The sequence below is a fragment of the Trichosurus vulpecula genome, chromosome 7, assembly GCF_011100635.1.
Source record: "Trichosurus vulpecula isolate mTriVul1 chromosome 7, mTriVul1.pri, whole genome shotgun sequence".
Taxonomy (NCBI): domain Eukaryota; kingdom Metazoa; phylum Chordata; class Mammalia; order Diprotodontia; family Phalangeridae; genus Trichosurus; species Trichosurus vulpecula.
In genome coordinates, this window is record NC_050579.1 from 163,121,728 (window position 1) to 163,148,182 (window position 26,455).

Here is a 26,455-nt window from a genome sequence, read left to right on the forward strand (position 1 = left end):
CATTCCATTGATAAGCAGACACTAGCTATAACTGTCCCAACAGACATCTACTTAGTGCAAAGCAACTCCTCTGAGACAGAGAAGTAACTTAGTAAGCCAAGCAGTCCTTGCAAGACTGAAGGGTCCAAAAGACCAACCAGGAAGTGTTAGAAGCTTTTCCTTGTTTCTTGTTCTACTAATTGGACAAAGGTTAGCTTTAAAAATTACTGGATAACTCTAAGGTATCTTAAAAAAAGCAGCATTTATATGTGCTGTGACTCAATGGACAGATTAAATTACTTTCACTTGGAAAGGATAATCTACACATAGAATGAATGTTAGAATCATTTTATTCCAAAAAACCTTTAGCATGCATTCTGATGCTCAGAATTAGAAAGCTATTACTCTTTTTTATGCAGTCCTTGCTTTCTACTACTGCTTCCAAACTGTTCTAACCCTAATTACCATCTTTGTTGCTGTTACCTGCTCACCTACAAGCCATATTCGACCCCAAATTCATATTTGGCTTACGTTTATTTTCTCCACTCCCAAATCTTGTGATCATCATCTTGTGACTTTAGTACTTACGTTGATGACCCACCCTTTCCCCCAACAAAACAAAAGGAAACAAAAACCCCAAAACATATGGTTTTGATTTTTTTTTCAGGTTTCTCAACTAAAATACCCTCATTTTCCGTCTTACTTCAGCAGTGATGACATGTTAGAATTTAACTATTTCTCAAAATTGTATTCTATCTAATATCTGGAACTTTGAAATTTTACCTCTTTTATCTTAAACATACCCTTTGCTTTTATTGTGACTTTTGGTCTCTTAATGCATTCTGCCAGTTTATCTTCTGCACTCTTGCTTCACTCATTTCCATGCTAGCCTTGTCTCCATGGTTAACCACTTGACTATTACACTAGCTTACATCTTCAAATGCCTTGCTTCTTTGACCTTGCATTGTTTCTACCCTATAATTCATCATCTTTGGGAAATTTATACCATCTGTTTTCTCTGTTCCTGCCCTAAGGTTGTTGAGCATTCCTGGAGAAAAACCATTAAATTGAACTAACTTCACCTACAACAAATTTGTTATATAACCATAACTGGCTTTCCTGCTGCTAGAAAACATTTCTCTTTCTTCCTTATTGTTTCCCTCTCTCATTTCCCAAAGCATCTATGATAGCCTAATTATTGAGAAGATCGAGGCCATCTGATAGGTGCTACTCAGCACTTTTCTTCATTCTTTGAAATTTAGCAGCGTTGTCACCTACCTTCTCTTTTTTATTTCAAGTAACAGAAGAATATAATTGGTTTCCTTTGTTATCTGATGTATTTTATTTTAGACATTTGAAAACATTATTCTCAGAAGGGGTCCGTAGGCTTTACCAGGCTGCCAGAATTTTCCATGATACAAAAACCCTGGCCCAGAGATTGACTTTTTCTTAAAATCAGTAGTTTTTAATGTCACTTTTAGATTTTTATAGTCTGCATAAAGGAATAAATGCTTATCGAGATCTCTGGAATGTGGTTGTAGCCATTCCCAAGCTAGCATTGTATCAGCAGATGGCACAGCAGAGATCATCTGGTTCCCAGTTCCATTAGAAGTTCCAGTCCATTTTTCTTCTAATGGAACTGGGAACCAGTCTCCTTTGTAGAGTATAACAGGGACATGGCACATACATAAATAATTAATAATGCAAGTTAAGTACATTAGGTACAAAACAAAGTACTTTATGAGGCCTGAGGGGGGAACAGTAAAAGCAGTATGTGGCACCTGAGAAAGAAAAAGTGGGAAATGGGAAGGGCAAAGCATAGACTCTCAGAGTTGAAAGGGACCTCAGAGGCCATTTATACCTGAGGCCAGCTTATACCTGAACAATAATCCCTTCCACATCAGATCCAAGAAATGATTGTATAGCCTTTATTTGAAGACCATTGGTTTGGGAAAGAGGATCAAAATGAGGCTGGGGAAAAAGGAGGAGGCTGCCAAAGGAATAGAGGAAAGTCTTCAAACCCATAGTCAAGAGACATCCTTAGTTGCCCAGGGCAATTCAGTAAGCATTGTATTAATTGTCTACTATGTGCCAGATACTGTGCTGAGTTGTGAAGATCCAAAGAAAGGCAAAAGATAGTCCCTGCCCTCAAAGAGCTCCCAATCTTAACAGGAGAGACAACAAGCACACGAATATGTACAAACAACAAGCTATCTCCAGGTTAAATAAATTGACAAAGGAAGGCACTAGAATTAAGAGGGATTAGGATAGGCTTCTTGTAACCAAAAAAAAAGGAGGCGGGGTTCTATTTGGGATTGAAGGAAGTCAGGAGGTAGAGATAAGGGAGAACATTCCAGGCGTGAGGGACACCCAGAAAATGACCAGAGCTGAGAAATGAAGTGTCTTGTTTATGGAACAGCAAGGAGACAAGTGTCACTTATTTGTGGGGAGAAGGAAGAGGGAGGAGACAAGAGAAGAGGGCCCAGGACATAATCCTTTGGGATGTGCAGCATTAGAGCGCATGACCTGGATGAAGGTTCAGCAAAAGAGAATGAGAAGTCAAATAGGTAGAATGAAAATAAGGAGAAAATGGTGCTCCGAAAACCTAGAGAGAAAAGAATATAAAGAAAGGATAAGAGAGTGATCTACAGTGTCAGCTGACTATAAATTAAATTTTCCGTGTTAATTGATTGTTTCCATGTCTTAGTGATGCTGTGGCCTAGGGTTGGGAGAGTCTGGTTAGCTTTTTCTAAGGAGCAAGAAATGAAGATAGAACTGGACGTTTTTGGACTATCAGACATTAATAATTCATAATAAATAAAGACTTCAAGTACAAAAGAATAAATTTTAGTATTGACTCTATGTTTTATGCAGTCATGGCCAGAGAGACACAGCACAGATTCTTCTTTTACGCGGAGCAAAATATCTGCCAGATAAAAATGGAGTAACCCCTCTGGATTTGTGTGTACAGGTATGGGATTTTCTTTGTTATCCTTACATACTTCATAATAAAATGTGAGATAAATACTTTTCACTTTTTTCCTTTACATGGGAGGCCAGGTCTAAACATTTTTATTGTGTGAATTATATAGATTTTAAAAGAATTTCACTTTTAAAGTTTACTTTTAAATACTGTTTTGTAGGGTGGCTATGGAGAGACTTGTGAAGTATTAATTCAGTATCACCCTAGGCTTTTCCAGACAATTATTCAAATGACCCAGAATGAAGACCTTCGAGAAAATATGGTAACAATAAATTTTGTAAAAATTATGTGTGTATGCATATATTTCGTTAAATTTACATGTAAGATTTTATAGATATATTTCATGGCATAACTTCTGTGAAGTTCAAGTATCCAATAACTTGTGCTGTTCTGCCAGTTTTAGACAAGTATGAATTAGGTTTCAGCCAATGATTTCATAGTGTTTTAGGTCTGTGCCCTCTGTGTCTTTGGCCTTTCTATAAGATAACTCATAAGTTATACAAAACAACTGTGAGTTACAAGTTCTCTATTCAGGTTGTTTCTGCTGTCAGGCTTGATGTGCACTGGCTTTTTAATTTTTGCCTCTGTTGTAACTGTATGCTTTGGTAAACTGCAAAACTTAATATTCAGCTAATTTCATAAAGTTGCTGCATTTTTCCATGATATACTCAGAGACTATGGTGCTGCCTTCTTCCTGTTCTGAAAGGTGAGGGCAGTAGGCAGAGAGATTACCATTAACATTACTGTGTGACTCTGGGCAGAGGAATTATCAAAGGGTAAATAACTTATTTTTTGAGCTTCTGAAACTAGGAAAGAGAAATTATCTGTGGAAAATTTCATTTCAGAAAACTGTCTTCTAGCTTAGCTTTTAAAAGAGTAGCTGACTGATTTTCAGAGAATTTGTATTGTTATAATGTTAATTTACATTTCTGAAATTTCTAAAACATTCAGTTGCGACAAGTTTTGGAGCATTTATCTCAGCAGAGTGAAAGCCAGTACCTAAAGATTCTGACAAGTCTTGCTGAAGTTGCTACAACAAATGGTCATAAACTGCTTAGGTAAGAATTTGAAAATGCAAACAAGTCAACAGGAAACTGTACCTCTTGGATTAATCTTTTTTAAGGCCTTTTCTCTAAGAAATATTTAACCTTTTTTGATACCGCTTGTTAACAATAAGATATTATACTGACCAAATATTAATGTTTAGTAAAGTCAGAAGTGTTAGAGGACAGTCAAATACTGAAACTAATCTCATTTTGTTTAAAAGGGTAGTTTTAGATTTCTTAAGTGAGTAGAATTGAGCGTATATTCATGACATTTCATAAAACATTTAACTAGAATTGCTAATGAAATGGTGATTCATACCAAGAAAACATGAGAAATAATACAGAAATGTTTCCTACTAATATGAACAAAAATTATAGCTGTGAGAATTTTTGGTGTAACTCCTGGTTCTGTGTGAACTTTTTACCCCTAACCGTATACCCTTCTGTCCATTCTTTGAGAGTACTGTTTACAAGACTTCATGAGCTCAGTGACCCATCATCAGCTCAAATTAAACCTGGAGACAGAGTTAATTCTCTTTCTTGCACCATATGGACCTATAGGAAAAGTTTTTTTTTTCAATCAATGGATGCTATTACTACATTGTCATGTTTGGAATAAGAAAACTGAAAAAGAGTTGTTTCTAAGGTGTCATTCTTTTTTTGTCCAATGTTAGTTCCAGCTTTGTTCATTTCATCAACAATAAACATTAGTTAAGTGCATGACATCTAAAAGAAGCTGTGTTGGGAACTGGAGATATAAATACATCACAGATACTGCTTTCAAAATTCTTAGAATACATTGGGTGAAAAGACCCGAATTTACCCACATAACTATGCTACATGGAGGAGTGAGATAAAAGCAGAATGGGGGAGGGGTTCAGAATAAATTGCTGTGAGAATCTTGAAGGTGGTGAGATGTTTTTCACCTACAAGGTCAAGGTAGGCTTCATGGTGGAAGTGGCACTTGAAGTGAACCTTGAAGGAAGGAAGAGCTTTTTAGTTGATGGATATGGGAGAGTGTTCATTTCAGACATAATGGACAATAGGAGCAAAGACACAGAGATAGGAGAGGGGAGGGATGAAAATGGGGCACAGAATAGTCCAGGTTTTGACTAAAACATAAAAGTCTGTGATGAAGAACAGTATGAAAAATAGAATTTTCAGGGTGGGTTGGAGCCAGATTGTAGAATGCCTTGAATTCCAGGAGCAGGTGATTATTTGGCAGGCAATATCTAGGAGTAATAGAGAATCATGGGATCTTGGAATTAAAAGGGACTGAAGTATTCACATAATCCAACAGTGTTGTCAAAGTCAAATACAAACCAGGGGGCCAATAAACTGTACATAAGAATACCTGTGGTTTGCATACTGACTCAGTTTTAAAATGTAATATTATCTACGTTTTATTGTATTTTTATTTATTTTCTTAAATATTTCCCTGTAATAAAAATATTACATTTTTAATCTGGTTTGGGTAGCACTTGGGAATATTACGGGCTGCGTATTTGACACCTCTGCCCTGCAACATCTTTGGCAAATGGTTATCTACTTTCTGCTTGAATACTTCCAGTTATAGGTAATTCAGTACCTCATGAGACAATCCATGTTACTTTTGGAGAGCTTTAATTATTAGTAAACTTTGACTTATATTAACCTGAAATCTGCCCTTCTGTCACTTTGACCAATTATTTCTAGTTTTGCCCGGTAGACTCAAATGAAAAAAGTTTGCAAGATAGCCCATCAGATACCTTTTCTGAAATTTCTTCAGGCTAAATGTTCCCAGTTATGTAATTCTTATTTGGTATGATTTTGAGTTCTTCTGTCATTCTGGTGAGATTTCCTGTCCCCCCAACCCCCATAGTGAATAGAACACTGTAAAATAAGCCTAGAAAGGTAGGTGGACACCAGATTGTGTCAGCTCTAACATGGCCAAGATAGGTATTTTTATTTTGTAGACCATTAGCAACCACTTAAGATTTTTGAGTAGAGGAATCAGAACTTAGATTATCTTAGGAGCCATATGGAGAACGAATTTGAAGAGGGGTAGGACTGGCAGCAGAAAGACCACCTAGGAGGTCATTATAGTCCAGATGAGAAGACATGAAGGCCTGAAGGTGTTCCTTAAACGTAGCATCTCTTTTCTTCCTGTAGCTCCAGCCTTGAATAAGTTCCTGGTCAGTATTTACCTATATTTTTATGACTATCTTATTGAATTCTCTGCCTTTCAGTTTTTTTCCCCCTTCCACCTTTATTGTCAACTCTCACCTTTTTCTTTTATTGAAATTAGAACCCTGTTCCCAGGACTTTTAATGTACACTTTTAGACTAGTACTACAGTCTTCATTTGCTTCAGTGCTTTTATTGGACCATCCTAGATCACTTTGTTCTTTTCTGAATTTCTTCATATTTCCTCTTCTTTGTCAATGATCAGCAAGCATTTCTCAGGTACCTACTATGTAGTAGGCACTGTGCTAAACTCTGGGGATACAAAGAAAGGCAAAAGATAGTTTTGCCCTGAAGGAGATCACAATTTAATGGGGAGACAACATGCAAACAACTATGTATAAAGAGGATATATTTAGGATAAATTGGATATAATCAAGGAGAGAGCTAGCATTAAGGGGGATTGGGAAAGCCTTCTTGTAGAAGATAGGATTTTAGCTTGGACTTGAAGGAAGACATGGAAAGAAGGAGGGAGAGAATTCCTAGCATGGGGGACAGCCACTGAAAATGCCTGGATTCAGGTGTGGAGTGTCTGTAAGGACCAGCAAGGAGGCCAGGATCACTAAATTGCAGAGTATGTAGGGTAAGTAAGGTAAAAGAAGCCTGAAAGGTAGGAGGGTCCTGAAAGGTAGGATGGTCCAGGTTATGAAGGGCTTTAAAAGTCATATAAGATTTTATATTTGATGTTGGATGTGATAGGGAGCCACTGGAGTTACTCAGTGGAGGAGTTGGGGGTTGGGGCTGACATAATCAAACCTGGGCTTTGGGAAGATCATTTTGATAGCTGAGTAGAGGATGGATTGGAGTGGGTAGAGACTTGAGGTAAGGATACCACTAAAAGGCTATTTCAGTCTAGCTGTGAGGTGATAAGGACCAACATCCAAGGTAATTATAAGGTAAGAGCAGACAAGGGGACATACAAAAAAGATTGTAAGATGGTAGAAGTGACAGGACTTGTCATTTGATTGGGTGTGAGGAGTTGAGGGTGACACCTAGGTTGTGAGCCTGGGTGACTGGTAGGATGAAAAGCACTGTGCTGAGCCCCTTTGACAAATATGATCTCATCTAATTCTCAGAACAGCACTATGAGGTAGTTGTTGTTTTTATCTCTGTTTACAGTTGGAAGAAACTGAGGCATACAGAGGTTAAATGACTAGCCCAGCATTACACAGAACTCAGATCTTCCTGACTCCAGGTCCCAGTGCTCTATTCATTGCGCCCCAAGAAGTTTAGTTGTACCCTTGAAAGTAAGAGAGACATTTTGAAAAGATGAGGGTTTGGGTTGGAGGGGAAATGAGTTCAGTTTTGACATGTTTAGTTTAAACTGTCTATGGCACATTGAGTTGTACATATCCGTTTGGCAGCAGGAAACTCCAGGCTGCAGGTTAGAGAGGTTAGGGCAGGGTAAGTATATTTGAGAAACATTAGCACAGAGATGATAATTAAGTTCATTGGAACTGGTAAGATTATGAAGTGCAGTAGTATAGAAGGAGATGGAAAGAGGGCCCAGGACAGAGTCCTGGAGGACACAAATGGTAAGTATGACCTGGATGAAGTTGTAACAAAGCAGACTGAGAGAGTGGTCAGGTATGTTGGAGTATATAGAACCAGGAGAGAACAGTGTCATAGAAACCTAGATTAGTGAGAAGAGAATCGAGGAGAAGGGTGATTGATAGCGTCAGTAGCTACAGGGGTCAAGAAGGATGAGGATTGATAAAGGGCCATTAGATTTGGCAGTTAGTAGGTTATTAGTAATTTCGGAAAGAGCAGTTTTAGTTGAATGATAAAATGAGAAGCCAGATTGTATATAGTCAAGAAAGTATGAAGAAAGGGAATGGAGGCACATACTGTAGATGACCTCATGAAAGATTTTAACTGCAAAAAGGAGAGAGGTGGGACAATACCTAGTGGGGATGGCTAGATCTGGGGACGATTTTTAGAGGATGGAGGTAGACTGGGAAAGAGTGGAGATAAGTGAGAGAACTGAGAATGATAAAGGAGTCAATCTTTTGGAGTCAGTAGGATGAAATGGGATCACTTGTGCTTGGCAAAAAAAAGGAAAGGCCACTTCTCACTGTGAAATAGGGGTGAAGGTGCAGATAGTGGCAGAAGGCATTTTGAGTGGTGTGAGATACTTGGTTCACTGTTTACCAAATAATTTCCTTCCTTTTAGACTGTATGCTTTACCTGGAAGACCCTTTGAATCCTAGTTTGCCTATGCTCTTTTCAGACAGCTCCCAAAATCCCTTACCTGTGCAGGTGCCTATCGATAATTAGATAAGCATTCTGTTTTCCTTGCTTCCACTTTAAGTTTTTAACTTGTCTGTGTCTGATTCTCCACAATAAATAACCTTCTTGTACATAATAAAACATCTGTGCTTTTTATTTTTCTTTTCTCTTTGTCCTTTTTTCCTTTTTATTTTTGTCCATTTTTGCTTGTAAATTTCTTTAGGGAGATGAGAGAAGCCTTAAAGAAATTGAATTAGATAGGAATGGCTCCTTCCCTGAAATGTTCTTGCCTCCTCTGAATGCCTATATTATTGTCTTTATGATTCATTGATAATTAATCATGCACTCATTTTAATATTTTTTCTGTTGCTTTAGCATATTTAAGATGTTTTATTTAACTTTCTGTATGCTTATGTTTTTGTCTCTCTAAATTGAAAGCTCTTTAAGGGCAAGTTATTAAGTCCATCTATTCAAAATTTAGAGGGATTCTCTGTTGGTGAAAGAATTAAGCATACCATTGAAATCAGATCCTTGATGTATTGAAGTGTGTTTTGAAGAAATATTGGTGTGTCACTAGGAAAGCAAATGTTTTATTGTCTGGCACCCAGCAAACCCAGAAGACAGCAACTCAGTGGGAATCTTATACTAAAGTGTCAGAAGACATTGAAATACAGCAAAAAAGATTTTCTTGCAGAGGCTAAAGTAACTTGGGAATAGGCTGATTCAGCTTCTGATATAATTACATTTTGAGAAAAGTACTTATGCTTCCTAGGAGATGGCACAATTTTGCATTCTGCCTTTAGGCAAAGAGCCAAGATAAGATAGTTGCTATTAGTCATTTATATGTCAGTGACACTGCTTTTAGGGTGTGTCATCAGGAATAATTCAGATTGGGTCCATTTCCTGTACGTTTTACAGCTATATATAGTACTCTAGTGATCCCTTGAATTGTTCCCTTCATTTATGCAGATCATATCTTTCACTGCTTAGCAGATAGTATTCATGAATTTCTTGGCCCTCGAAGATGAATCCCTTTTTGACCAACCTTCTAGTCATGAACCTTTTCAAACTTAGCTAGGCTGATCCTTAGAAAAGAGTTATGAATTCTGTGACTGGGACCTTACTTGCAGCCTTTCTGTGTTTTGGGAGGACCTCTCAGAGGTTCTTTATCTCTGGTATAGTTTTAAGAATTGAGGTTTCTCTCCTTATGACAAGGTAGTGTTGGAGAAGGACCTTATAACGATTACTACAATTATAATTGATATACACAGTGATCGTTATGAGGGCACTGAAAATCCTGCAGTGCCATCTGAATTGTCAAAAGTATGTTGCAGATTACTAGGATCTTGTGGGTTGACCTAAGAACCCAATTTCCATAAATGTTTGTAAACAACTCACAGAAAAGCAAACTTTTTAGATCACAAAAATATACCCAGGCATGTAAATAAATCACTCCATAGGAGCAAATGTTTATATATTTCATTCTTTATTCATTTTCAAAAGCTTTTTTGAACATTGGTAATTTGTGTGTGTAGTATATTGAATAATTGTGTCAACTAGAACACTCAATTTCTTCATTATGTTGAGAGGTAAGGAAGATTTTGCTGCATTTAGATTAGATGAAATGGGTAGTCAGGTCATAAGATAAATGAAAATCTTTAAAAATAAATCTGGAGCTACAGATTTATTTTAAGGCATCTAATGTGTTCCATATTTTCCTTTCAGCCTGTCTAGCAATTATGAAGCACAAATGAAGAGTCTCTTAAGGATTGTGAGGATGTTTTGTCATGTCTTTCGAATTGGCCCATCCTCTCCCAATAATGGAATTGATATGGGCTACAATGGGAATAAAACTCCAAGAAGTCAGGTGTTCAAGGTCAGAAAAGTATATGACGTTGTTAGGAAGATAGACGTTAAAGAGATGAATTTCACAAAGCATGCATTCTTTAATCAGAACCCTCATGAACAGGACGTAAGTTTGGTTCATACCCATATCTGTTTTTAAGTTAGGTATGCCTTTTCCCTTTCACCTTTAACTATTCATCGCTCAGACTTAATTGGTGAGCTTTCTTTTTCTTCTTTCTTAAGAATGAAATCTTTTAATATCTTTTAATGTATATAGTATTGCTTATTTCAGTTATGTTTTACTATATGTTTTTACTGAAATTGAGATTACTAAAAAGAAAATGAAGGATGTTTTCTTTGTCCACTTTTATGTTTTACTTTTCTTATTAGTAGGGAAAGAAAATATGTTCTCTTCAATTTACTATTTCTATACTAAAATGTATTTCCTATAATTTGTCCCAGTCAATTATTCAGTACACATTTTATGCATTAAAAAAAACAGCAAGATGTAACTCTCCAATTCAGTTTTGACTTAATATTACCTGCTAGAATAACTTCAGTGAAAAATTGTTGAGTTATTTTCCTAAAACATTTTATATTATTTCAGCTTCTCCTCATATACTGGCACTTGCATTTTCCTTGGCAGAAAGGTTCTATATAAAAATCCAATGTAGTGTTATCCCTTCAGTGCTCAACTTAAACTGTAACTTAAGAGGTAACAGAATAAATGATGGCCTTGAAGTGACGTTGTTAATGCCTTTGTTGTGGCTTTTTCTGTTTGCCCGCAAGAGTTTGAAGGAAAAAATTTGTTTCAAATGATCTAGTAAGAGGTAGTTCATCTTTCTATCTGTCTATCTACAAATTACCTATAAAATATATATGTCCACATATATACATACACACACATATATATATTTTAAAGATAATTTCTTTAAAGATATTTTAGGAGCATAAATATTTTAGCTTAATGAATGCTTAAGGGTTTAATTCTTAAATTATTTTATATTAAAGTTTGAAAATATGTTAAGTGAAATAAGCTATGTTTCACAGAATTTTGTTATTCACAAAATAGCATGCCATGTTATTCACAGAATTATTATATTGGGAACATTTAGATATTTGCTAAAAATAGCTAGTATACTAGCATTTTATGTTAGTAGAAATTAGGTCCTTTCACACTTAAGATGATTATAATGGCTTTTAGGAGGTTTTTTTTCCACCTCTTTTCTTGTTCTTGTTTTGGTTTTACTGTGGCTTTACTGTGCCCTCTGCTGGAAGAAGGTGGTCAAACATTTCTTAATTCAGGTTTTCCTATCACATTCTTTTTTTGAAAAGGAAATAATTTGTTTAGTGGTAACCGATTTCCTTGTCATGTTGAAGCCAAATTCCTAATCCAAAGATTTTTGTTGAAATTTGCTATAAATATAGCATAGTAAGTTTCCATTTTGTTCCATGATATCACATATGATCCATCTCTTAAACACAGTGCCTGGCACATAGTAGATGCTTAATAAATGCTTATTGATTGATTGACCTTTTGTTTCTTAGCTCCCTTGAGAAAGAACTGGGTTATTTATGTGATTTTATTCTTATACTTGTTTTAGTATTCTTCAGTTTTGCCTTGCTAATAAGATATTTTTGATATTTGATTAAGCCTACATCTATCACATTCCTAATACTTTCATCAAAAGATTGCATACCTACTAAGCAGGCTTTGTATTGGCATTTGTCTTTTAGGTTCAGTTTTTCTATTTAAGATATCAATAAAGATAGAAAAGCCGGCCAGTCTTTTTTCCCCTCTTTAGCTTTCTCCCCTTTTAGGGGCTTTTAAATTATCTTTCGCATCTCTTTTTTTTCTCTGTGCTTTTTGTTCTATACCATTTGTAACTATGTATACTGTCGTTTTGTTTACCTATCATTTTTTGCGCTATGCATAATTATTCTTGCTTCTGAATATGTTCTCTCTTAAATTTTAGACCTTCCTGTTGACATAACTATCTTTCAGGCTACACTTCTGTTTATTTTTAATATGAACAATTGTTAAGGTAAATAGTTCGTTTTAAAGGGCTGATTGCCCTTCCATGCTTTTAATCTTCTCTCAACAAATCTTCAAAGGGCAGCAAATTTGACCTTTATCATGTGTGTTGGAATTGGATGTATGAGAGGAGTTTAGGAGATTGTGGTACTGTAGCTGCTGGGTGGGGTGGATTTCTCATTGACATTGAATTGAAAAATGATAATTTTTATTAGGAGACATTTCTAACTGCTACAATTTTTTGTCTTCCATGACTTAAAAAAATGTTCTCTTAAAATTAATGTTGTTAAACATTGTTTGCTTAGTATCTTAGGATACGTTGGAAAGGTGATAGGTGACAGGAGTTAGCAGGATATAAGTAAGAGTTTGAGGATTAGACTTTTCAGGCAATGATGTATCCTTTTTGTACATTTTAAAATACGGTTGTGTCCTATTTATGGGATTGTTACTTAAACACAAAGAAAGTTCATGGGCATGTTTTTTAAAAATCTTTTTTCTCACCATGGGTTTATCATCAGAATCAAAGTATGTGATATTATCTGGCTGAGAATATTTAGGGTCACAGTATGTCTTCAGAAGATCATGTTAATAACACTGGATAATAGTGGTTACGAGCTTTTACTGTTGTGCCAGATCACTTGATACACTGCCAGGTTATGTCTTAAAACTGTCATTTGAGATTGGTGTGTAGGCCTCCTTCAATTTGCACCAACAACAATCTTGTTAATGTGTTAGAAGCAAATCTCACAGTAAAGTTGTGAGACTGCTGATAGTATCATTTAGCCAACTACTGGTTTATAACATTATTCTTTTGGAACAGTTTATGACTTGTAATAATATTTTGCCCAGATGTTTTTGAAGAACAAATTAATAACATTAGATAGATTATGCCTGTATTTTGCATATAATTTTGAAAAATTACTTATCTACTTTTATACTTTAAAGATCTGTAGTTTCTTTCATTGGTCTGGCTACTAACTGCCCCACTCACAATTTCTATGCAGTTTCCTAGGTGAACCGTAATGATTACTGTGATCAAAAAATGCACCAACTACTGGCCAGCCTGATGATGCCTTTTTGAACCTGGCTAGGCTTAGTTTTTAGATGGTGGTTAATGAGTTGGTTGTCGGGTCCACGCTTTATAGCTTTCTAGGGTCCACACTGCACTGGCATAGGCTTCAGGAATTCTGAGTCACCTTCACATTATAGTTGTGGAAGACTTGGTTACAGATACATTTGCCTTAGTGTGTATAAATTGTTTATCATAGATGTAGCATATTTAAAACATGAATGTTATTGATATTTTTAGCTCCTTCAACTAGTGCTTTGTGTTCTAATTGGTGCATAATAAGTTTTGTTGAATAAATGGACACCTATTGTGATATGCTAATCGAGCTAATTATTATCAGTATTTTATTTGAGATACTGTATGAAAACATACTAGGGATATAAAGAAGGGGGAATTGTGCTCAAGTCATAGCTTGACAGGTTTGTAGTTTCCTTATCTGTAAAATGAGGAGGTTGAATTAGATAATTTCTAAGGTCTTTTTCATTCTAAATCTTAAGATTCTGTGAGATTCCTTCTAGACTAACTGAGAGTGGTTATTTGGTCTTTTTCTATGGAGGTTAAAAAAAAAATAGGTTTTTCTCTATCTGGGATCCTGAGTCTGTGACACTGCTTGAAGATAGTCCTAGGTGACCCCTCAGTGCCTAATTGTGTTATTCTATAACTATGTAGTTTCCATATGTAATTTTTTTTATTCTGTCATATTAAAATAGTGATATTTTCTATTTTAAAAATTAAAATATTTTTCAATTTACAAGCATTTATTTTCTCTGTCATATTCCTCCCTGCACTATAAAAATAACAAAAAGAAAAACACAATCCTTGTAACAAATATGCAACAGCAAGAAAAAGAAATTTCTATATTGACTATGCCAAAAATTTGTGTCTCATTCTCCATATTTAGCTCATCACCTGTCAAATGGGTGATATTCTTTGTCATCAGTCCTTCGGATCATGATTAACTATAGATGATAGTTATTTAAATCTTTGAAAATTGTTCTTGTGACACAGTATTCTCCTTAAGCTTTATAACATAGTAGTATTCTTTTGCATTCTTATGCAGTAATTTGTTCAGGTATTCCCCAACTGAAGAATACTCCCTCAGTTTCCAGTTTTGGGCCATCACAAAGCAAGCTACTATAAATATTTTTCTACATATAGGATTTTTTCTTCTTTGAATTTTTTGGGGGGATATGACTTTAGTAGTGGTATTGTTGGACCAAGGTATATACATAGTTTATTAACTTTTGGGGCCAATTCCAAAATGTTTTCTGGAATGGATGTACCAGTTTGTAGCTGTACCAGCAGTGCCTCCTCCTCCTGCTCTCTGATCTTTACAGAATTTTTTATTTCCTTTATTTTTGTCAGCTTTGCTAGACCCTCAGAGCTGCTTTAATTTATGTTTTTCTGATTTTTAGTAATTAGGAGCATTTTTTTCATATAGCTTGAGGTAGTTTGGATTTCTTCCCTTGGGAATTGCCTGTTTATGGCTTTTGACCATATTTGGAACAGTGTAGAATTGAGGCAGCAATTCAATTCAACAAATGGTTTATTAAGCTCCTACCTTGTTCAGGGCACTGTAGTAGGCACGAGGAATATAAAGACAACTCTAATTCTTATAGTCTTCTAGGAAGATAATACAAGGGGTAGAATATAATGGCTTAGAGGAGAGAGCCAAGGGCTCTAGGAAAATTGGGCTAGGGAAAGATTACCTCATCAGTTAAAGTCATTATTAATGGCCTCTTTTTTTGGTATGGAGGTAAGGCTGGGGAATGAATTTTCCAGCAATTCTTTTTTATAATGGTTTAGTAATTTTCATTTTTCAAATGAGTTTTAAGGATGCAGTAATTCTTGGAACTGGTAATCCACTGTGTAATCTACATTTTTTTTTATGTGTTAACCTTTACAAATTGTCTTAATTTGAAGAGTTCTTTATAAGGAAATACAGTAAGCTAATTGCATATTATCAGAGAGTCTATTTTTGAGAATCTTTTAAAATGTAAATTTTTATTTTGGAATGATTGAAAAGCATGAAGTCAGTTGACATTAAGTGAGTTGATACTCCATATAGTACCAACTTCCCTAGGGCTGCTTTAGCAACCCGTATGTGCTTTAAAAGAACAGATTTCATAAGACTTACGGGATTTTAGAGGTAGAGTACTTTTTAGACATCATCTAGTCAGATCCCCTTATTGTACAGATGAGGGAACCCAGTCTCAGAGTGGGGAAATGACTTGCTTAGGGGCACATAGCTGGCAAGTATTAGAACTGAGTAAAACAACTGATGTACTCTAACTTTGAATCCAATGTTCTTTCTGCTTCATCATTTGTGTCACTATATTGAATGCCTTTTTTAAGAAGTGGCTATATGGATGAGATTAACTTTTCCATTATTACTGAATTTTAATTTTTCATTTTTAAATTTTTTTCTATTTATAAAAATTAATTTTTTAAAATTAAAAAATTTAATTTTTCTTTTGTTGCAGATATATTTACATTTTATTTAAAACTGATAAACTTAGGGTTATTTCCTATAATTATCTCCTTATTTTGAAAAAAGTAAACTGGAATGATTTACTTTTTATAATAGTTATTTGGGAATGTATTCTGTGTATTTAAGAAATTATTTGTTGATAAATTGATGAGCTTTTTTTCTTTAAATTAAAAATTATTTTAAAATTTTCATTTTTTCATAGCCTTTGGAGTTACTCTGGCACTCATTAGATGAATGGCTAGTGTTAATAGCCACAGAGTTGATGAAAAACAAAAAGGACTCGACCAACATCACATCTATTTTATTGAAGCAAAAGGGGCCAGATCAGCAAGATGCTACTTCCATCCCTTCATTTGCCAGTCCAGGAACTGGGAGCAGAGAAAATCTATCTATTGACACAGGGGAATCTAAACCAGATGATATTGCAGGGAAGCAGGAAGCTAGTGCGGATTGTCAGGATGTTATCTCCATGACAGCAAACCGGCTAAGTGCTGTCATTCAGGCTTTTTATATGTGCTGCTCTTGTCAGATGCCTCCAGGGTAAGAAGCTTTTTGCTTATTACTCTTATCTCTGTTAAATAATACAATTCTAGAATCTTTATAATTTTAGTTATAGGACATCACAGTTATTAAGTTTTTGGCTAAGTCTTAATAATAATAACAATGCTTTGGTTTCTAGTTTTAAAGAAACTTCTTTAGATGTTCATAATGAAGTTTTAAGAAATAGAATTGTAAGGGAAGGAAGGAAAAGTAAATTTAAATATCTGTAATGTACATAAAGATGAGGTAGATATTATGCATAACTATTTTAAGTATTGGAAAACATTTTTACTTAGGCAGAGACTATGTTTTAATTTTTTAAAGAAAAAAAATAACTTGTTGATACAAACATTCTCTAAGAATTCAATATTTGTATTTCTCTTTTAAAGATTGTTTGAATACTCTTTTTCCTCATTTTTCTAAAGCTCAAGAAAATTGGATGGAATAGGTGAATTCTCCATTCTAGGTCTTATTGGTATAGTTATCAATTACAGTGGTTTAATTAGCAACTCTATACAAATGACTCAAAGATATATCTATCTGTCTATTGATCATCTATCTATCTAGGCAGCCCTCGTCTCTCCCCTGAACTGCATCACTAATTGGCTAGTAGACATTTCAGCTTGGCTGTCCTGGAGATACCTCAAGCTCAAAATATTCAAAACTTCCTCCTAACCTCTTCTTCCCCACTTCTTTCACTGTTTCTAAACTTCCCTATTTACACCAAAGATACCATAACACTTCTAATCTCTCAGGGTTTTTTGACCTGTTCTCTTCACTCATAGCTTAGCTTAGGCTGTCATCACTTTCCATCTAGATTATTGCAAGTGTCCTAATTGGTCTACCAAAAACTCCAAAGACTCTCAAGTCTTTTCCCCACTTCAGTCTATCCTATACATTGTTGACAGAGTAATTTTCCTTAAGTCTGTATCTGTAGATAGGACTCTGCTATTCTGTCAACTTCAGTGGCTCCCTGTTGCTTTTAGAATCTAATATAAACTCTTCTCTTTATCTTTTAAATCTTTTCAGAATCTGGCCCCAACTTAACCTTTCTAGCCTCACTGGACGTTATTTACCCTGTTGCAGTGTTCTATCCAACCAAATTAGCCTTTCTGTTCCTCTCACACACAATACTCTATCTTCTATCTCTTTGTCTTTGCCTTGACTTTTCTCTTAACTAGAATGCACTTTCTCCTCGATTCCTCCTCAAAGAATCCCTCTCCTTTAAGAAAAAGCTCAAGTACCACCTTTTACATGAAGCCTATCCTGATTCCTTATCCCCAGTTCATAGGGCTTATCATCCTACACTACTTCATATTTACCTACTTTGTATTATTTTTATTTTCTTTATTTGGTATGTACTTATTTATGTACTTGTCTCCCTTATTTGAATGTAAGCTTCTTTCAAATTGGGATATCCCAAGTGCCTGGTATGTTCTCTGGCACATAGTAGATGTTTATTAAATACATGTTAATTGACTAAGACTCTAGTTTTGATTGTAATGTTATATTCATTAAGTTGCAGTTCTTGTGTGTCCTGAGCCTAATCAATTTTGTTTCCATTTTCTACAGAATGACTTCACCCCGTTTCATAGAGTTTGTATGCAAACATGATGAAGTTCTTAAATGCTTTGTTAATCGGTAAGGCTTTTAGAAATCTCCTAATACTTTAACTTGAGGTAGCATAAATAAAAGATTTCATTATATCTTCTGTATGAAACTTCAGGATGGATGTGTTTTGATTTATGACTTTGTATATTTTGCCATGAATTTGCATCTTACTATATTCTGTTAATTTCTGCTAACTAAGTAAAATATTTTTTCCCCAGAAACCCCAAAATAATTTTTGACCATTTTCACTTCCTCCTCGAGTGTCCTGAACTGATGTCAAGGTTCATGCATATCATAAAAGCACAGGTAGAGCCTTCTTTCACTTTGGGGTTTTTCTCTAATGAAAGCAAAGCTATATTTTTTGAAATTTGAACACAATTTTTAGCCAGTTTGTTTAATGTGACATCTATCAACTATGTTTTTGCTTCTACCTTAGAGTAATCTAATTATATGTTGAACTCATCTGTGTTGTAGAATATAGAAGCTTTTCTCATTTGCTTACTATAATAAGGATATGGAAGCTTGTCATGGGAGGGGGTGGGGCACGGTTTGTAGGGGAGAGGGTAATAAACACCAAAGCATAAGACTATACCTGTTGGTGTTTTATATTCTTTGTTCCAATTCCTTAAAATGTCAGATTGGAATAATAACATTTTTACTTGTTCCTCCATTGTCATCAAGAAATATTTATTGAGTATCTATTATTTTTGCAGGATTCATGTTTTGGGGAAAAAAGGGAAATATACAGTTTGGCTCCTAACCTCCATTAAAAGCTTAAAATCTAATTGGAGACATCCAATAAACATCTACTAATCACCTGTGTGTAATGCAGTGTGCAAGGCTCCTGGGATACAAAGATTCATGTAACATATGGTCCTCAAGGACCTTACAATCTGATAGTTTATTCAGATTAGTATATAGGTAAATGAAGACTTACCCATGTGGATGGCTAACACAGAAAAGCCACTGGTACTTTGTGGGAGCAGCTCATAGGCTTTTCGATATTAGTTAGAAACCTTTAAGGTTAAATACAAATTACATGGAAGGACTTTTGACTCCAAGCTGAGCTCTCAGGCTGAGTTAGAATGAAACTTTATAATCAATATCTAAAAGTAAGGCTCAATTAGATTAGATGGTGGTGGATAAGTTAATGATTAGTGGGAACTGTATTGCTTTGTATTTAGGCATTATTTCTTTTAAAAGCCTTTAAGTAGAAACTCTGTTATTTTATGGTTAGTTGTAGGAATGTTATATTTTGATTTTAAAGAATACCAATAGGACATTCATGGTTGTATTCCATAATTCAGTGAATTGCCATTTGAACCATATATAGTAGATCGGAGCAACCCACTACCATTTGGCAGCATTATACCCTTTATTATAGAAAAATTAGCTATGCACAAAATAAATTTTCAGAAACAACTGCAGTTGGAACTTTTAAAAAATTATTTTTATTGATAGCATTTTCATATCACATTAATTCCTGAATGTATCCTTCCCCTGATCCAGTGAGCCATTCCTTGTAATGAAGATTTTTAAAGGTGAAGAAAAAAGATTCTGCAAAATCAACCAGCGTTCTGATTGTGTCTGACAATATATGCAATACACCAAAGTCACCTACATCTGCTGCGATGGGTGTCTTTTATCAACTTTTTTCTGCGGCTAGGGCTTGATCATTATAATTATTTGACATTCAGTTTTATCCCTATTTACTTTGTATTTATTGTGTACATTGTTTGCCTGGCTGTTTACTTCATATTCTATATCTTAAAAAAATCAAAACATTTTTCAACTAATTTAAGTTCTACTCTAGACCTTTAAAAAACCCCATTGTAATGGAAAGCAGTTGATGCAAGTATCAAATGAGTGATGCAGAGAAATAAGAATTTGGAGGAGGAAACATTTCTGGCTGGATTAGTCAGAGTAGACTGGCTTGGAGGAGGTGATATGCAATTTGAATCTTGTAAAATGAGTAAGATTTTGAAACAGGATCATTTTTGATAGAGACCAGTATGATCCAACAGCTCTTCTTGACTTTTTCTTCTAAAACTTAATATATTTGAGACCTCACTAATTTCTTTTTCTCTTTTTCTTTTCTCTTTCTTTCTCTTCTCAGATTTTCTTATTTCTGTTAAAGATACTATTATCCATTCTTTCAGGTCTATGTATTATTTTCTTTGACTTTACTTACCTCTTCACTTCCTGGGATGAATTTGTCATCAAGTCCTATTGATTCTTCCTTCAAAATGTTAAAGATTCATTCTCTCATCTTCATTGTCACTGCCTAGTCAAGTTCCCGTATTACTTCATGTTTGTTACTGTAATTTCCTTCTTGTTGAGATTTTTTTTTGAGAGGGAGTGGGAGGTGGAGGATCTTTTATTTCTCCCTTCCAGCCCATCTTATGTATTTTTCTTAGTAAACATTTATTAAGCACCTACTATGTGCCCCTCACTATGATAAGTGCTGGAGATATAAATAGAAATGAAAACAATGACAGTCTTTGTCTTAAAGAGCTTATAGTGTATTGGAGGAACCCAAAAGGAGGTTGAAAAGGGAGGAGGGAAGTTAAGGGAGAATGCAATGGGGGCAGAAAGTTACCCACCACAGGAGCATGATGAAAAAATCCAAAAGTGGTATACTGCTTGCCAGAATTATGTCACCTCCATGATAAAAACCAAACCAAAACAAAATTGCTTCTTGTCTTAATATAGCAAAGCTAAAGTCCTTTGCTTTGTGTACCAAACATAGACATTCCCTCTTTCTGCTTGTCCAGACTTACTTCCATTTATCTTCCAGCATTCACTCAAATGTCAAATCAGCATCCTCTTCCTCTGCTTTTATCATGCTAATTCACAGTGCCCACTGTGAGCAAGAAACCTTTGTGTCCTTCATGTTACTCTTTCAGACTGGAATGCTCTCTTTTTCTTCGTTCAGACAAACCCTGACTTTGCTTCAGTATCTGCTAGATAGCAAGGAGCAGTTGAAAGATTACTAGGCTAGGAGATGAGAAACTTGGGTTTGGGTTTCATCTCTGTCACTATCTTTATGATCTTGTGCCTCAGTTTTCTTAGCCGAGAAGTGAATTAGACCAGCTGATTTCTAGATCTACTTGTAGCCCTAAGAATCCATGAGTCTTCGGAAGTCATATATCTTTTATGATGTCTTTCTCCACTGCTTTGGCCTCCACTTACTTTCCTAGCTCCAAACTCCTGTCTAATCTGTAGTCTACATCACATACTTTAAATACCTAAATATCTATTCCCTTGTGTTGTTCCATAATTATTTCATGTATTAAGCTTGTCTTCAACTGGATTATAGATTGCCTGTGTGCAGAGATTTTGCTCTGTGCTGCTGCTTCACTCCCACAATACTGGCCAAATATAAGTGCTCAGTAAATATTTTCTAATGGATTACAGAGTTACTCATCATTGCCATTTTGTTTACTTAGTAGCTAATCAGAATATCTGCATCTGTCTTCAGACTTTTATTAGCTTCAGGGTTTTTGGGGAGAGGAAAGGGTACCAAATACTTATTAATTGCCAAATCAAAAGGCCATCTCTCATTCCAAAGGGCAAAATAAAGTCTACATATGGGACTATTTTAATTAAAAATGAAATGAAACACATACCGTGATGTTTCCTATGCATGAGAATTAATTTTTGAAAGCCTTGTTGAGCTTGAAAAGACACTAATTTGTTATAGATGTGTTCAATTACATGTCTGACATCAAATGGCTGGACATAAATTTCTGAATTATCAAGGGTATCCTGTTGAAAATGGTAGCAAGTTCTAGATAATATGTAGGTTGTGCATAGTTTTGCTTTTATTTTGTGAGCAGTTGCTGAAATGTTTGAACATTATCAACTAATTACTCATAAGAGTCTCAGAATGGTACTTTATAATCAGACTATTTTGCATAATGCTTAAAGCAAAGATGATAATTATATAATTGTAATGTTTAACACATCTCTTTTTTTGGTAGCCTTTTAAAGATCGTTGTGAGTGGTTCTACGAACATTTGCATTCAGGGCAATCAGATTCAGACATGGTACACAGGCCAGTGAATGAAAATGATATCCTGCTGGTTCATAGAGGTATATTTATTTGACAAAGAAGCTAGTGCATATGAAATTGACAAAACTTTTTTGATAATGATTTTTAAGGTATAAAACTAATCAGTGCTACATATGTAGATTCTATTTTTAGGAGTAGCTGTGAAGTTGTGTCTAAAGCAAATTGTGCAAAGCTAAAACAGGGGATTGCTGTGCGTTTCCATGGAGAAGAAGGCATGGTGAGTATAAAAATAAATGAAATGTATATCACTATGTGAAAAAGACTGAAATATACTTAAATAGAACTTGACAGTAAATGGAAATAGATGAAATTTAATTAAAATTTTGTTTTCCTCATATTTTAAAATATTATAATATTTTAAAATTTATGTACATATGTATTATCTTTTCCCATTACTAGTTATTTTTATTTTCTTATACCCAGGGTCAAGGGGTTGTACGTGAGTGGTTTGATATTTTATCTAATGAGATAATTAACCCAGATTATGCTCTGTTCACTCAATCAGCTGATGGTAAGTGCATAATTTCTTTTATCTTGATAGTTATTAATGTCTTACATTTGTATAATATATTAAATTATTCAAAGTATAGTATTTATTTACATGATCTCATTTGCTAAAATTGTCAGGTCCCATATTATTTTCATTGTTTCATAGAAAAGGAAACTAAGGCTTGTAATGACTTCGCCAAAGAAAGTGCAGATCAAAGGCTAGAATTCAAATCTTTTGACCCAAAATCTAGTGTTATTTTTGTTAATCATGTTTTGTATTCAGGACTACAGCAGTTGTACATGTATTTACAAAATGAAGATATTTCTCCACCTTTTCGATGTTTGTGGTCATAATAGCACTTGTTTTTTTTAAACCAAAAAAAGACAACTTTTTTCATCATCGGATTTTACAAGATGTTACTCTTTGATCTTAATTCACTGCAGTTGTTTCAAGATCAGAATTACCTAGTCTCTTGTGTACTACCTAGTCTACCTAGTCAAGATCAGAATTACCATAACCCCTTGAAGTTAAATTATTTTCAATCAATAAATCAGCTAGCCTTTATTAAGTACCTACTATGTGTAAAGTGCTGGTAATACAAAGAGGGGCCAAAAGCAGTCCTTGCTGTCAAAGAGCTTATAGTTTAATGGAGAATGCAACATTCAAACAACTGTAGACAAACAAGATATGTACAGGATAAATTATGGGTAGTCTGAGAAGGAAAAAATTAAGGTTAAAGGTTAAATTTTAGCTGGGATTTGAAGGAAGTTAAGAGATGGAGATGAGAAAAAAGAGAGTTCCAGGTGTGTGGGGCACCCAGCCTGGAAATTGGGCAGTGGAATATTTTGTGCAAGGAACATGTCAAGAAGGCCAGTGTCAATGGATTACAGAATGTATGGGCGAGAGTAAAATGTGGGAAGACTGGAAAGGTAGACCCAGGTTATGAAGACTTTAAAAGCCAAATACTTTTTTATATTTGATTCTGGAGGTAATGGGGAGCCACTGGAATTGATCAAATGGCAGATTAAGGGAGGGGGGGAAGTGACGTAGTCAGAACTATACTTTGGGAAGATCGTTTTGATAGCTGAGTGTAGGATGGGTTGGAGTAGGTAGAGACTTGAGGCAAGGAGGTAAACCAAAAGACTACTGCAGTAGTTCAGGTGAGAGTTGTGATGTTGAGTTTGACACCTAGGTTGTAAGCCTGGATGACTGGGAGCATGGTGGCACTCTGGAGAGTGTTAAGAACATTTGGAAGAAGGGAGGTTTTGGGGAAAAGATAATGAATTCAGCTTTAGACAATGTTGAGTTTAAAATGCCTAAAATCCAATCAAGATGCTCTGCTCTAGATGGTAGCTCATCAGAGGCTTGAGAATCCTCACCAGAGAGATGAAAATTGAATCCATGGAAGCTGATGAGATCACCAGGTGAAATGGAATGTAGGGAGTAGAAAAAGAAGGCCCAGGCCTACCAAAGGAATCTGAGAAGGACCTGTCTGACATGTAGGAGGAAAACCAGGATAGAGCAGTGTTACAGAAACCTAGAGAGAAGACAGCATCTAGAAGAGAGTGGTTGATGGTGTCAAAGGCTGCAGGGAGGCAAAAAGTATTGAGGATTGAGAAAAGGTCATGGTAATTTTGGACAGAGCAATTTCAGTTGAGTGGTACAGTCAGGAGCTGGATTGCAAAGTTTACTTGAAAATACCAGCCCTTACGTTCCACCTTATTGCAGTATACTCAACATAGTGTTTTCATTCATTGCCACTCTAGAGAAATTAAAAATTGTAGGTGTACAAAATAATTACTGTCAGATTCTACTGTGGTTTAAAGCTGAATATGAAAATTCCTCAAAATTTGAGCACTTTTCCAAACTTTATCTCTTCCTGATACCTGTTTTGCCTCTTCTGATTTTTTAAGCACAGTGAGAAAGGGAAATAGAAGGGAAAATTTTTTAAAAATCTTCATTTTTAAGTTGAGGGGCTTTGGCATTAGGTTTTATATTGTACTGGGTTCTCATAATCAGTTTGCTGTTATTGTTTGTTAGCAACACTGTGATGCTTGTTTTAACTTCCACCTTTTAAGTCTCTCTCCTTTTCAGTCCATCCTCTTAAGTTTATAGGTTTACAGATGGAGGATGGAAGTGACCTTTGATATCATCTGTTCTAAACCCCTCATTTTACATACAGATAGGGAAATGGAAGCCCAGAGAGGTGAGATGACTTGCCCAAGATTACATAGAGAATAAGTGGCAGAGCTGTCATTTGAACCCATTTCCTATAATGCCAAATCCATTGTTCTTTCTGCTGTTAATCTGCACATTTACCCACAAAATCTTCCTCAAGCCCATCTGACCATGTTTCTTCCCTGATCAAAAATCTACATTGGCTCCCTATTGCTGTTAGTATAAAACACAAACTTAGTTGAGAATTTAAAGCTCATCATATCTATCTCTGGCTAACGTTTCCCAGCTTATAGTACTTTGTTTTGGCAGGTTCCAAGTTCTCTGCAAATTGGCTCACTTGCTGTTCCCAGAATCTGGCACAGTATTTGTTCCTGGAATGGAATACTCTTCCGCCTCACCTGTACCTTTCAGAATCTTTAATTTCCTTCAATGTTTCACTTGTGCCATCTCCTATGCCTTTCCTGACTGCCCCTCATTGTTAGTGCTTCCTTCCCTTTTACATACTTGTCTTATTACAAGATGCTTCTCTTTAGTAGAATGTAAGCTCTTTGAGACCAGGGTCTTCTTTTAATTTTGTCTTTGCAGTTCTAGCACCTAGCACAGTACCATTCAATTGGTGTTTAATCCGTTCAAAGTGGATTGCGTTAGGGATTTTGTGTTAAGGGATTTTTATGGTGGGTAGACTTGGTGATTTTTTTTTTTGACAGGTACCATGTGGCACAAAGTTTGGGGATTGTTTTTTGTTGTTTCAAGATAGTTTTGGTACTTGGAAGGTAGTATTTATTTGTATTCCATATTTTTATATCTCCTTATTCCTTGCCCATTTACTCTACTTGGAAACATTTACATACTTTTCCATTTATCTAAATTACATCCTGTTACATTCCTCACAGTGTATGGAATGGGTTCTTACTCCTCTCACAGACATTTTCTTTTCTTCAGTCAAATTTCAGTGAAAATTTATTTCTTGCACAAATACTACCCTTGATAAATGGAGGTGAATTAATGATTTTTTCCTATCCCCTTCCATCGAATAATTTACACATTCTACAGACATTATTACTTTTGAAGCTTATACACAACATGAGTATTTATTAACTCAACTTTGGTCAAAGCATAGTCTATTTGTGTTATAGTACTCTATGGATTATTATATCAACAATGAAATAATGGTATAGAAGGTAAACTACTCTGGGACAGGGATCTATCCCTTTAAACATTTTTTCATGTTTGTTATTTGAGTATGCTGTTTGTATTTTGTAAATTTGATCCCAATGTTTTATTCTATATTCATGTTGCTGCCCAGGGAACTGGAATAATTTAAATTAAATGAATAAATATCTAGTCTTTTTGATAATTAAAAGTGTCATGTTTTCACATTATATCCTACCTTTCATTAAAATGTGGATTCACTATTAATCTCTCCCTCCAAATGGAGAATAAAACTTCTTCTTTTTTTAATTTCAAAAGGAACAACTTTTCAGCCTAATAGCAACTCATACGTCAATCCTGATCACTTGAACTATTTCCGGTTTGCTGGACAGATCTTGGGTTTAGCTTTGAACCACAGGCAGCTGGTCAACATTTACTTTACGAGATCATTCTACAAGCACATTCTTGGTATGATTCTACTATCAATTCACTAATGCCTTATTTAGATAA

The 26,455-nt window shown here is 35.2% G+C and overlaps 1 protein-coding gene across 4 annotated transcripts in view; it reads left to right on the plus strand.

Annotated features, from left to right (window-relative positions):
- Positions 1-26,455, plus strand: part of HACE1 (HECT domain and ankyrin repeat containing E3 ubiquitin protein ligase 1) — a 92,950-nt gene that overhangs the window by 38,672 nt on the left and 27,823 nt on the right. For 3 of the 4 annotated variants that reach the window (XM_036767917.1, XM_036767918.1, XM_036767919.1), the window contains 11 exons: positions 2,854-2,950; positions 3,123-3,224; positions 3,914-4,020; positions 10,185-10,335; positions 16,102-16,439; positions 18,012-18,080; positions 18,269-18,356; positions 22,034-22,145; positions 22,245-22,342; positions 22,549-22,636; positions 26,264-26,413. In XM_036767917.1, the coding sequence (XP_036623812.1) occupies positions 2,854-2,950; positions 3,123-3,224; positions 3,914-4,020; positions 10,185-10,335; positions 16,102-16,439; positions 18,012-18,080; positions 18,269-18,356; positions 22,034-22,145; positions 22,245-22,342; positions 22,549-22,636; positions 26,264-26,413 (1,400 nt within the window). Of the gene's footprint in view, positions 1-2,853; positions 2,951-3,122; positions 3,225-3,913; positions 4,021-10,184; positions 10,432-16,101; positions 16,440-18,011; positions 18,081-18,268; positions 18,357-22,033; positions 22,146-22,244; positions 22,343-22,548; positions 22,637-26,263; positions 26,414-26,455 lie in introns of all 4 variants that reach the window. The other variant, XM_036767916.1, reaches the window with a different exon arrangement.